We start from the raw sequence: 12,117 nt of genomic DNA, 5'->3' as shown, positions 1-12,117 counted from the left end.
ATGGGTACATCAAGTTATACAGGTTAGAATCAAGAATCATCATTATCATCCTGTTTGAAGCTATAACTTTGATTTCTTCCGATTACCATCACAGCTCAAGTGAGTCCAGAAGAACTCCTGGATCTTCTCCCATAGGTGGACTTCAGCTGCAGCGTGGGACCTGGGCTCACCCCCCCACAAAACTGGCTTGCTTGCAAGTGGATGAAAACTTGAGGGGCAGTATGGTCCATAAGGGGGCTCTAAATAATGTCCAGCTCCAGGGTAACTGACACTCTCAAAGTTCTGTTTCCCATGATGCTTCAGTCTCTCCACCACCTCATCCATGTAAGCCTTGCTGTCCCAGTTGAGGTCGTCCTCTGAGGCCACGAAAAGGAACTGACTGTCAGCTTTTTCAATGGGGATCAATGTGGCTCTGTTCTCTTCTTCAAGAGGATTGTGGAGAGAGAATTTGACATTAACAGCTCCTGACTCTGAGGAAATAAACTTTTTCTTGTCATACATTAATGCAGGGTGAATTAGTTTTTGCTTATAGTAGAGAGGAAGTGCTGTGTTAGCAGAGCAGCCATTAATCCAAACGACAGCCTCAACTCCTGGTAGATAAGAGGCCATTGACAGAGCAAGATCTCCACTTTTTGAAATGGATAATACACCAACTCCTTTACTGCCCACCTGTGGACAAAACATACCATTACATGCAACTAACCATAAATTAATAATAATAAATAAAATAAAGTGCTATGTGTTGTCATCATTGATGTTCCCATACAAAGATGAAATTGGCTCTTTGCATTTAACCCATCACAACTGGGATACACCCAGGTGTGTAAGGATGGTGCCATCTAGTGGGCCTTCCTTGTCTGTATCCCTAGTGTCTCCTCATTTACCCAATTAATTTCACCATTGTCTTGTGCCAGCTGTTAATCACATCCTGTCTTGTCTGTGTATATGTCTGTCTGTTAGTCTTGTTTGTTGTTGCGTCGTTGTTGGGTCTACCCTGTCCTGATGTTTACCAGCCCTGACCCGATCTGGATTTACCAGTGCGTAAATTTGCTGCCACGTCAGCCATTTAATTTATTTCCATTAAAAGTGTTTATTTTTGTACTTTGTGAGTCCGAGTCCCTGCCTGCAACTATTGGGTTTGTTCTTCCATCCATCCATCCATTCATTTTCTTCTGCTTATCTGGGGTCGGGTTGCGGGGATAGCAGCTTAAGTAGGGAGGCCCAGACTTCCCTCTCTCCAGCCACTTGGGCCAGCTCCTCCGGGGGAATCCTGAGGCGTTCCTAGGCCAGCCGAGAAACATAGTCCCTCCAGCATGTCCTGGGTCTTCCTCTGGGTCTCCTCCCGGTGGGACGTGTCTGGAACACCTCACCAGGGAGGCGTCCAGGAGGCATCCTAACCAGATGCCGGAGCCACCTCAACTGGCTCCTCTCGACGTGGAGAAGCAGCGGCTCTACTCTGAGTCCCTCTCGGATGATCGAGCTTCTCACCTTATCTCTAAGGGAGCGCCCAGACACCCTGCGGAGAAAACTCATTTCGGCCGTTTGTATCCAAGATCTCGTTCTTTCGGTCACAACCCAAAGCTCATGACCATAGATGAGGGTAAGAACGTAGATCGATAGGTAAATTGAGAGCTTTGCCTTTTGACTCAGCTCTCTCTTCACCACGACAGACCTGTACAGCGCCCGCTTCACTGCAGACACTGCACCTATCTGCCTATCGATCTCACGCTCCATTTTTCCCTCATTCGTGAACAAGACCCCAAGATATTTGAACTCCTCCACTTGGGGCAGGACCTCCTCCCTGACCTGGAGAGGGCACTCTACCCTTTTCCGGTTCAAGACCATGGCCTCAGATTTGGAGGAACTGATCTTCATCCCGGCTGTGTCGCACTCGGCTGCAACACAGGGTTTGTTCCTGCCTGATAAAATCCTGACAGAACGACGCGACCAACACAGAACCCAGCGGGCAGGGTTCTCCTCAGAATTACTCACCTGTCTGTTACGAGCCACAGATAGAGGAGCCTGTAATCCAGTTTGGCAGGTTCCGAACCGAACCCGTCCGAACACAAATTTACCACTGCCTGGCGATTGAAGTTTTGTCTTTGCCTCTCCTGGTTCTGGAGGAAGAGAGAAGGTCTCTGCCCTGGGGGGAACACTGGGCACCCGAGCCAAACTTTTCTTCATCTCCAGCGCTGCTCGGCTACTCAGGGTGGACGTCAGGGAAGGACGCAGATCTGGAGGACGAGCTCTGCTTCAATCCTGTCCTCCCTTCCCACTGTCGCTGCCCGGGTGGCAGAAAACAAAACCGGAGACAATCCACGGGACCTTCGCCAACATCCCTGACAGCGACTGCAGATCCAACTCATTCCGGTAAGGCTGAGTTTCCGGGACCTCGTTCCGGAGCTGTTGAGAGAGCCGATCCGGACGCCTCACCTCCTAGGACCCCGGTGAGGCTGGAATCCGGCACCTCACTCTCGCACAAAGCTCCCACGAGGATCAGTCAGTCCTGTCACCCCTCACTCCAACCCTCGTTCGTCTAAAGACTAGATGAAGGGGGGCCACCCCGGAGAACAGTCAGCATGGCTATCCCACATAACCCCAGCAGAGGTCCCCACAGAAAGTCCTTCATGGGTGGTAGGTGCCTCTGACATCCATCACATAAACACTTATCTTCAAAACCTGTTTTCTTCAGCTAAGAGTAACCCGGACTGTTCAAACACATTTCTTACATTAGCTGAAAAACTGTTATTATCTGTACCTGGCCTCACAACTATCCCAGCATATCATCAAATCTTGATTGAAATCAGGTCTATTTTACAACCTAACTCTGTCCCAGAACTAGTCTCTGTCCCAGAACCAGATCCAGTCTCTATCCCAGTTCTAGAACCTGACACGGCCCCAGTCCCAGAGCCCAATTTGGCCCCAGTCCCAGAGCCCGACTCGGCCCCAGTCCCAGTCCCAGAGCCCGACTCAGCCCCAGTCCCAGTATCTGAATCCATTCCACAGCCTTACACAGTCCGTCAGCCTGACTCTGCCCCACAGCATTATACACCCCCTTGTGTCTCTCTGGGTCCTGGCCCCGACGTCACACCTCTGAGTGTTGACGTGGGAGTTGGATCAGAAGCCCCTCCATCTCCTACTGTGTGTGTGATAACTGACCCTGATTCCCCACCTATGTGTGCCTCCATGGGGGTCGGTCCAGAGTTTTCACCACCTACAGGTGTATTGGTGGGGGTCCAGACTGACTCCGCTCCTGCCTACCCAGGTTTCAGGGTCCAGATGGACTCCTTTCCGCCACTTCTGGTTCAGAGTTCCACAGCCGCCAAAGATCCAGCCACTGAAGATCCTGCCGCTGAAGACCCAGCTGCAGAAGATCTAGCTGCAGAAAATCCAGCCACAGATGACTCTGTCTCTACTTCTACTACATCTGCTTCGTCCCCTGAGGGTTCCATATTTTTGAGGTCTCTACACTGCTCGAGGCCTCCACACCGTTCGAGGTCTCCACATCCGGCATGCCTTGGTTCCACTCCTCATTCTGGTCTGTCTGCTAAGCTCCTTGCCACTGACCCGCTTGCTGAGGTCCTCACTCCTGGTCCGTCCGCTGAGGTCCTCGCTCCTGGCTCGTCCGCTGAGGTCCTCGCTCCTGGCTCGTCCGCTGAGGTCCTCACTCCTGGCTCGTCCGCTGAGGTCCTCGCTCCTGGCTTGTCCGCTGAGGTCTTCGTTCCTGGCTCGCCAGCTGAGGTCTTCGCTCCTGGTCTGTCTGCCGCAGTCATCACTCATGGGTCCACGCCTCGCCTCGGCTCCACGTCCTGTCCAGGCCCCACATTCCATCCAGTCTGCCCGTCTGGTCTGCTCCGACGCCGTGGGTGACTCTCCAGCCGCTCGCCTGGTCTGCTGCGGCGTGAAGGACGGCTCTCCGAACCCAAACAAAGTCTGATTTTCTTCTCAGAGAAGAAACCCAAACAGGACTCCAGCCAGCCATCAGATGAAAAGGAGGAACCCAGACCCAGACCAGTGGTCAGTCCATATGTTGCGGGAGTATAAGGGTGCATTCACACTAGCCCTGTTTAGTCCGCTTTAATCGAACTCTAGCTCGTTTTCCTAGAAAGTCCGGTTAGTTTAGGGAGGTGTGAACGCACCATCGAACTCTGTCACGGAACAAAAAGGCGAATTCTGGCCCGGGCTAAAACCTAGGTCTCGGTCCGGTAGAAGCGAACTCCAGCGCGGTTTGAGTGCAGTGTGAATGTAAACAGACCAGACCCCGCTCCGCAGGACAAACAAACAAGCATTTCTCTGACCTTATATGGAGCTGTCAGCTGACTTGTGTGGAAAAACAATATTCTCCATGGTCTTCTGTCTCATCTTCTGCTCATGCTAAGTTCATTTTTGAAAAATGACAAAATTTAACTCCTAAAACTGCTAAAACTTGATGCCACTTTGTTTTTATTTTTATTTACAGAAGAAGAAGAAGACGTGTCTTCAGGGGTTTTTGTGTCGTTTCTTTCAGTAGTTCTTGGTGTAGCGCCCCCTCAGGCGAGCGGGGGAACAGGTTGGTTCAACAGGTTGACTCGACTGCACAGTGCAGTGTGAATGCAAACTCACCATCTCAAATGTAAACAAAAGCTCATGAATATTGGCCCGAACCGAACCGAGTCTACCGGACTATCTAGTGTGAAAACGACCTAAGAGAAACAGAGACGTTTATTTTCTAAACATAACGTGCCAGTGGCTTTTAAACCCCAAAATACATTATGGCAAAGACTGGTTCATCCCAAAGATCCAGTCCCCCGGCACAAACAGAGTAATACTGTGTATGCTGTTCAGTGTCAGGAGGGCTGTGATCAGTCTTACATCGGGGAAACTAAACAGCCACTGGCCAAAAGGATGGACCAGCACAGAAGATCAACATCATCAGGTCAGGACTCTGCAGTCTACACTCATCTCCAGGCCAGCGGTCACTCTTTCAGGGATGAAGATGTTCACATCCTTGATAGAGAGGAACGATGGTTTGAGAGAGGAGTAAAGGAGGCCATTTTGGTGAAAAGAAACCGTCCATCATTAAACAGGGGTGGAGGCCTCCGGGTTCAACTGTCCCCCTCTTACAATGCTGTTATTGCTAGCATCACTCAGCCCCCTGTGAATAGCAAACAGCCATCGGTGTGCTAATTATCCATCGTTAGGCTGATGGTCCTCCTTGATTAGGTGAGTAGCTGGTTTGGCTGTCAGCAGCAAACTGGTTGAGCCACTGCAAGAAGGTGCTATTTATAAGACTGAGGAGAATACAGCACCTCAGACTGAGGAAGTCTTTCGGATGAAAGACGAAACGTTGCTACAATTTTTTTGTTTTGTTTAATTTGAATGTCCAGAGGACCAGATTTAACTTTTTTAGATTATTCTACCTGGATGATTGAGCATGCATGACGATGTTCCCTATTTGTGTTTAGTTTAGTTCCCAGGTTTTGGTTGTGTCAGTTTATTTTTGTCCTCATGTTTCACTGGACCCTCCATCCTAGCAGTTCCTCCCTCCGCTCACCCAAGTCAGGGGGCATCCTTGAGGAGGGGTACTGTAAGGACGGCGTCATCTAGTGGCCTTCCTTGTCTGTATCCCTAGTGTCTCCTCATTTACCCAATTAATTTCACCCTTGTCTCGTGCCAGCTGTTAATCACATCCTGCCTTGTCTATGTATATGTCTGTCTGTTAGTCTCATTTGTTGTCGCGTCGTCGTTGGGTCTACCCCGTCCTGTCCTGTTCACCAGTCCTGACCCGATCTGTATTTACCAGTGTGTAAGTTTGCTGCCACGTCAGCCATTTAATTTATTTCCATTAAAAGTATTTATTTTTATACTTTCTGAGTCCGAGTACCTGCCTGTAACTATTGGGTTCGTTTCTGCCTGATACAACCCTGACAGGTGGAGCAGTGGGCAGCTATATAAGCACCCGGGGAGCCATTCGAGATTGGGTGTCCTGCTCAGAGACACCACGAGATGTGCAATGACCGGGAATCGAACCCAGGACCTTCGGATCCCAAGTCGGCTGCCCTGACCCTGCACCATCTCCGCCCCTACATGTTATAAATAATGTTATGTAGATCAGATTTGTACCTTTGCAAACAATAAAAAGATAAATTTTAAGGTAATAACATTATAAAAAAATTATTATTAAATTGATAAGCTTCCTCAAAAACAATCAAATGAGTTTAATTAACCCACCTTATCTTGGCTTTTTAAAAAGTCTATTGATTCCTCAAAATAATCCAGATTAATTTCTTTGGTGTTCTTCAGCAGGTTGTGACCGAACAGAGACACAGCCAGAACCAGAAATCCTCGGCTGGCCAGCAGAGCAGCTCTTTTCTCTGACAAACCTCCATCAAATGTGTACAGATCCAACACAGCAGGGAACGGACCGCTGCCTACAAGCAATAACAACATTTATTTACAGTCTAAAGAAACTTTCTTCTGACCAAACTGACATTTGACAAAGGTGTATTTTAATACCAAGTCTGAAAATCAGCCTGCTTATTGTGACAAATGACAAAGAAAATAATTAATTAAACAATAATCAGCCAAAAAAATTACAAACAGATTGGTGCATCCCACTGATGCACAAATCGCTGTAACTGTAAAAAGCTGATGGATTTAGATTTGTGTGACATTAATAATACTTGTGCACTAGTATTGTAAAATATTACAAGAACAGTGTCAATTCATCACCTTCTCTTTTGTCATAATCTAAACCAGGTGTGAACATCAAGGCCAGTCAGAGCAAATTTGATTGGACAAATAAATTATTAGCCTGCAGAATATGAATGCATGGTACATGAAATACAACGGCTTATGATATCCTTGTTACCTTGATATTTCTCTCACTAATATTGCGATTAAGTATGTGGTTTTGTTTATGTTAATTCATGAGTTTCCTGTTAAATTCATACCACTGACTCCAAGAAAAACATTAGTTTCTGTTTAGAAATGTTTCCAATGATGAGCTAAATATTTGGAAGCAGATAATGTACTTCAACTGATTGTCTGAGGTGGACCTTCCAATCCAATCCAATCCAACTTTAGGAAACAACACAGCACAACGACTGCTTTGCTAAAGATTTTTAATGATGTTGTTGAAGCACTGGATGCTAAGGATTACTGTGCTGCACTTTACTTAGACCTGTCCAAAGCTTTCGATACTGTAGATCATGACATGTTATGGCATAAGCTCTCAGATATTTCTCAGATCGCACTGTTAGTTGGTTTTCTAACTCTCAGATCAGAGGCAATGCGTTCGACAGAACAGTACTTGGTCTAGCTATTTAACAGTCACTAATGGTGTGCCACAAGGCTCAGTTTTAGGACCCAGTGTTTTTACAATTCGTATAAATAATGGAGGTCAAAACATTCCTGACGCCTCCTTGCAGCTTTATGCTGATGATACAATTGTTTATTGCTGAGCTAACACAGTTGCCAAGGTTTTCCAGCTTTACTCTGCATTTGACATCATTCAGTCTGACTTGTTCCGTCTCAAACTGGTGCTAAATGCTGAAAAAAACAAAGGGATGTTGTTTTCAAACAGAAAGTTTGTGACAGCAGCTCTTCCCCACCATCTCATCCATGATTGGGTGTTCCTATTGAATTTGTGGATTCTTGCAAATACTTGGGAATTTTAATTGAAGCACATCATTTAAGCCGCATGTTGAAAGCTTGATAAACTAAAATTAAAACTGGGTTTCTTTTTGAGAAACAGATCTTGCTTACCGGCAAGTTTGAATGCCAGGAAATGCCTTGTAGTTGGTACCTTCCTACTATCCAACAATTATGGTAACATTATTTACATGAATGCCCCTGCCAGCTCCTTGTAGATGTTTGATGCCGCTGTCTACCATGGGGCACTAAGGTTAATATCTACCGTACCCTGTACTCATTGGCAGAGATAGGGAAGCCAACCTGGGACCAGAAAGTCACGGTTTGACTCCCAGCCATTCCCACATGTTGTGGTGTCTCTGCGCAAGACACCCAATCCCTAATTGCTCGCCGGGCACTCATATAGTTGCCCACCGCCCTACCTTTTCATTTTATATGTTTTATATTGTATGCGTTCTTTGTTTAAAACAGGTCTCTCTTATAAATGAGTCTTTGTAAAGTGCCCTGAGACAACTTTATTGTGAATTGGCGCTATGTAAATAAACTGAACTGGACTCGTAACTCAATGAGACTAACTTGTATAAATAAAGGTTGAATGACTTTAATGTGAACATTCAAAGTCGACACTGAAGCAATGGAAGAAATACTCTTAATCTAATGGATCAGACTTTGATTTGCATTTGCAGGACAGGTACCTGTGCATTGTATAATTATATAAATTACAAAGTAAATTTATGTGTTTGATGCCATACTGTGCAATGAGAACATTTACCCCCCAAAAAGAAGAAAGTAAAATATGTTTAACCCATGGCACTATCCTACTGACAAAGAGTATAAATAAAAAACTCTATAAAGAGATGGACCAACCTTGAGGAGTAAAAAGGACTCCGTTAATATTCCCCTGTTTGACAGGAACTCGTCTGACACCATCTCTCATTAGAAACCTCTCATTAGTTGCCTCCGCCAACATCCTGTCCTCGTCGTGCACTGAGAAGTTCAACACATGGGGATTTAAGGGACTTTTCTTCTGAAACATTTTGTGCAAGGCGTCTGCTGTCATCGACCACAGCAGACCCATGGGTTCAACGCCAACGTAGCTCCCGCTGAGTGAGGGGTCTCTGCTCAGGTCAATCTCACCATCACCATCAGCCTTGTAGGTGGCCGAGGAGCTGAACACCACTCCCCTATCATCTGTAGATCTGGCTCTCATGGTGACCACCTGCCTGCACCTCAGCCCGGACACCTTCACCTGAAGAGGCTCATCGAACAAACACCTGGCGCTCGGCAGCAGTCTCAGTCTGACTTGGTGGGACATCTCTCTCCCTCTTTGTATCCTGTACAAGAGTGAATCAAAGTCTTCAGTAAAAGCTACTTGAACTCTGTTACTTTGTACTGAACCTCTATGAGGTTCCATTATTTATTTATTCATTTACCCTTTATTTATCCAGGTAGTCTCATTGAGCCACGAGGACTCATTTTCAAGAGAGACCTGTTGAGGAAGCAGATGGGGGTCAAGGGCCTTGCTCATGGGCCCAGAGTGGGGCAGATGTGGGTGCTTCACCTACCCCACCACCTTTTTGATGTTGTCGGTACCGGGGCTTGAACCGACGATCTTCCCAGGCCCACCTTCTGTAACCTCTGCGCCACCACTCCCCCCATTAGTGTCAAAAATATGTTTATGTGTCTAAAGTAAATATGTAGCGTGCTGTGTATATGTTAAGGATATGTAAGGTGATGTTATTTTACATATGCACCTAACATATCACTTAACATATGCACCTAACATATCACATTACATATACACAGCACGCTACATACACACTTTACATAGACACATACACATACTTTTGGCACTAATGGAACCTCACAGTACCCCACCCTCACAGTACCCCACCCCTCACACAGTGATTGATGGACATGGGCACTGGCGACCCCTGTGATCCAAAATGGAAGAAGCGGGTAAAAGATAATGGATGGATGGACTTTCTTCTGTTATCCAAGTATTTATAATGGATATGAATGTGCAATATTTTGACTAAATAAACCCAATCAATGACCTTTGTGTTCAGTTTTTGAGAACAACTGTTAATTTACGTGTTGAACATTTGCTTTGACACTGTATTCTTTTAATAGAACAACCAGTTACTTTGCAGAACTAACAGATACAAATGGTTAGTAATTACACTTTATTCAAAATGGGTGTTCATTTAAGGCCCCTTTATTTGACTTATTGCCATGCCAAAGAATGACGGGTTAAACCATCCATGGTTAAACAGTGGCGGAGGCCTCTGTGTTTAACTGTCACCCTCTTAATTATTGCATCACTCTGTGAATAGCAAGCGGCCATTCTTTTAGTCTGATGGTGCTACTTTTGCATGTGAACAACTAGTTTTAGCCGTCACCACTAAACTGGTTGGTCTACTTTGAGAAGGTGCTATTTATAAGACTGAGATTGTTGCAGCGCTTCAAACTGAAGAAGTCTTCTGGATACAACACGAAACGTATCCATCAAAAAGAGTCCGTCCAGAGGACCTGACTTAACTTTTAGATTAAGAAGCAACCCGAAAAGTTAATCAGTCTTTGTGTTTTGACCATCAAACATTAGCCTTACCTTTGAAACTATGCTTTAATTAAAAACACTTCAAAAGCCAGTACTGTTTTGAAGCCCTTCGTTTTTTGTAAAAAAAAAAAAACCGGGTTTTGTAAAACTCACGTCACAAAAACAAAAAACAAAACGTGCGATCTGCGCATGAACGGAAGCAAGCTGAAGCAGTATTGAGGCTTTTCAAAATAAAAGTCTCACTTTAGTTAAATTTTGAATAACTTTTTCAAGTGCAAACTTTGTGATTCACTTTTTTTCCCGGATGCTCTTCTGACGCAACTACAGCCCTCTGGAGCACAGGGGTTCCTGGGGAGCCAGGTGTCAAACTAATTTCCACCGAGGTCCACATCAGCATAATGGTTGCCCTCAAAGGGCCAGATGAAACTGTAAGATGGTATAAATGTAGCTACATTTAATTAAATGTAATGTAAAATAAACCTTAATGTTAAATAACTGAATAGTTCACTTATTCAACTAACAAATATTACATGTATATATTTGCTTTAGATGTAAATGTCTGCTGTTATAACATAAAACCTTTTAATTTGTCAGGTTATGAAACCCATAGGGGAGTGGTGGCACAGAGGCTAGAGAAGATGGGCCTGTGATCGGAAAGTCGTAGGATCAACTCCCCGGACTGACAACATCAAAATGTGGGTGTAAAAGCTGAAACACCCACACCTGCCTCCACCCTCATTACAACACTTGCCCCACCCTGGGCCATTGAGCAAGACCCACAAAATGACTGAAACGTCATCCTTTCTTACCCGACATAATCTTAAAACCATCTCACAAAACTTTAATGTTTAATACTGTGTTAATTATTGTTATGATTTTTTTAGTTTCCATCCATCTGCAGTAAATTCTGCCTTTGGGTCCTCTTCATCCTCATCTCAGACTCAGGCGCTTTCAGGTAGTTTGGTCATTTGCATTAATGACCCCTAAAACGATCACTTCAACACACTCTTCTATATTTCTAACAATAAATGAAGAAATGTTATCAACATATACAAATTTGTAAGACTTCGTTTGATATTTAGACCTTTTGACGATTTAGGAAGATTGTGGTGACATTTAAAAAAGGTTATAACTGTTAAGCCGAGTGTTTCTTATTAAAATTTGATGACAAAACCTTTAAAAGCTCTAATTTCTGAAAGTATCAGAAAACATCCAGTTTAAATCCTGTTAAATTTACTAAAAATATATTTGAGATCAATATAATAGGCAGTTTTCTACAACCAACAGCTGATTAACGTCTCAAAAGGTCAAATAATATCTCAGCTACAGCCCCAAATCTCAAATGAGTTGAAAGGATGTTCTGTGGACGCATTCCCATCTACCTGCCAGCTGTGCTCGAGTGCCTGACCACTGAGATCCTGGAACTAGAAGGAAATACGGCTCACGACAGCGGAAGGACAGGATCGTCCCTCGGCACCTACAGTTGGATGTCTGCAGCAACGAGGAGCTCTGCAGACTGCTGGGAGGAGTGACCATCGCTCTGGGAGGAGTTCAGCCCGGCATTCGGGCGGTCCTACAGTCCAGGGGAACCGAGAGGCCAGCCAAGTCTGGGTGGACGGATCGGACGGCATCTGCAGCCAGTTTCTTAGGATCCACTGTGGGATGGACCTTTACAAGAGATCCTTCCTGCCTACAGCCATCAGCATCTATAACATCTCTTAATGAAATGAGGATAACGAGTTACAACAACAAATAATTTCCCTTTGGGATTAATAAAGTATTTTTGAATTGAATTGAATAATATATCAATACATATACATTTTTCAACATTTATTTAAAAAATGAATATGTATGGATATATTATTATAATGGTCTCAAATCTATCTATCTATCTATCTATCTATCTATCTATCTATCTATCTATC

At 44.9% G+C, this 12,117-nt stretch overlaps 1 protein-coding gene across 1 annotated transcript; it reads right to left on the bottom strand.

Annotated features, from left to right (window-relative positions):
- Nucleotides 1-60: 60 nt before the first annotated feature.
- On the bottom strand, nucleotides 61-8,947 carry LOC119414804 (acyl-coenzyme A thioesterase 1-like). The gene is made up of 3 exons (XM_037681916.1): nucleotides 8,500-8,947; nucleotides 6,211-6,410; nucleotides 61-669 (listed from the first exon to the last, which is right to left on the bottom strand). The coding sequence occupies exons 1-3, from the start codon at nucleotides 8,945-8,947 to the stop codon at nucleotides 61-63; spliced, it is 1,257 nt and encodes a 418-aa protein (XP_037537844.1).
- Nucleotides 8,948-12,117: the final 3,170 nt, after the last annotated feature.

The sequence above is a fragment of the Nematolebias whitei genome, chromosome 9 (genome assembly GCF_014905685.2).
Source record: "Nematolebias whitei isolate Nwh7 chromosome 9, NemWhi1, whole genome shotgun sequence".
Classification (NCBI taxonomy): Eukaryota; Metazoa; Chordata; class Actinopteri; order Cyprinodontiformes; family Rivulidae; genus Nematolebias; species Nematolebias whitei.
Note: the sequence above shows the minus strand (reverse complement) of the source record. Positions and strands in the feature narration are given on the sequence as shown.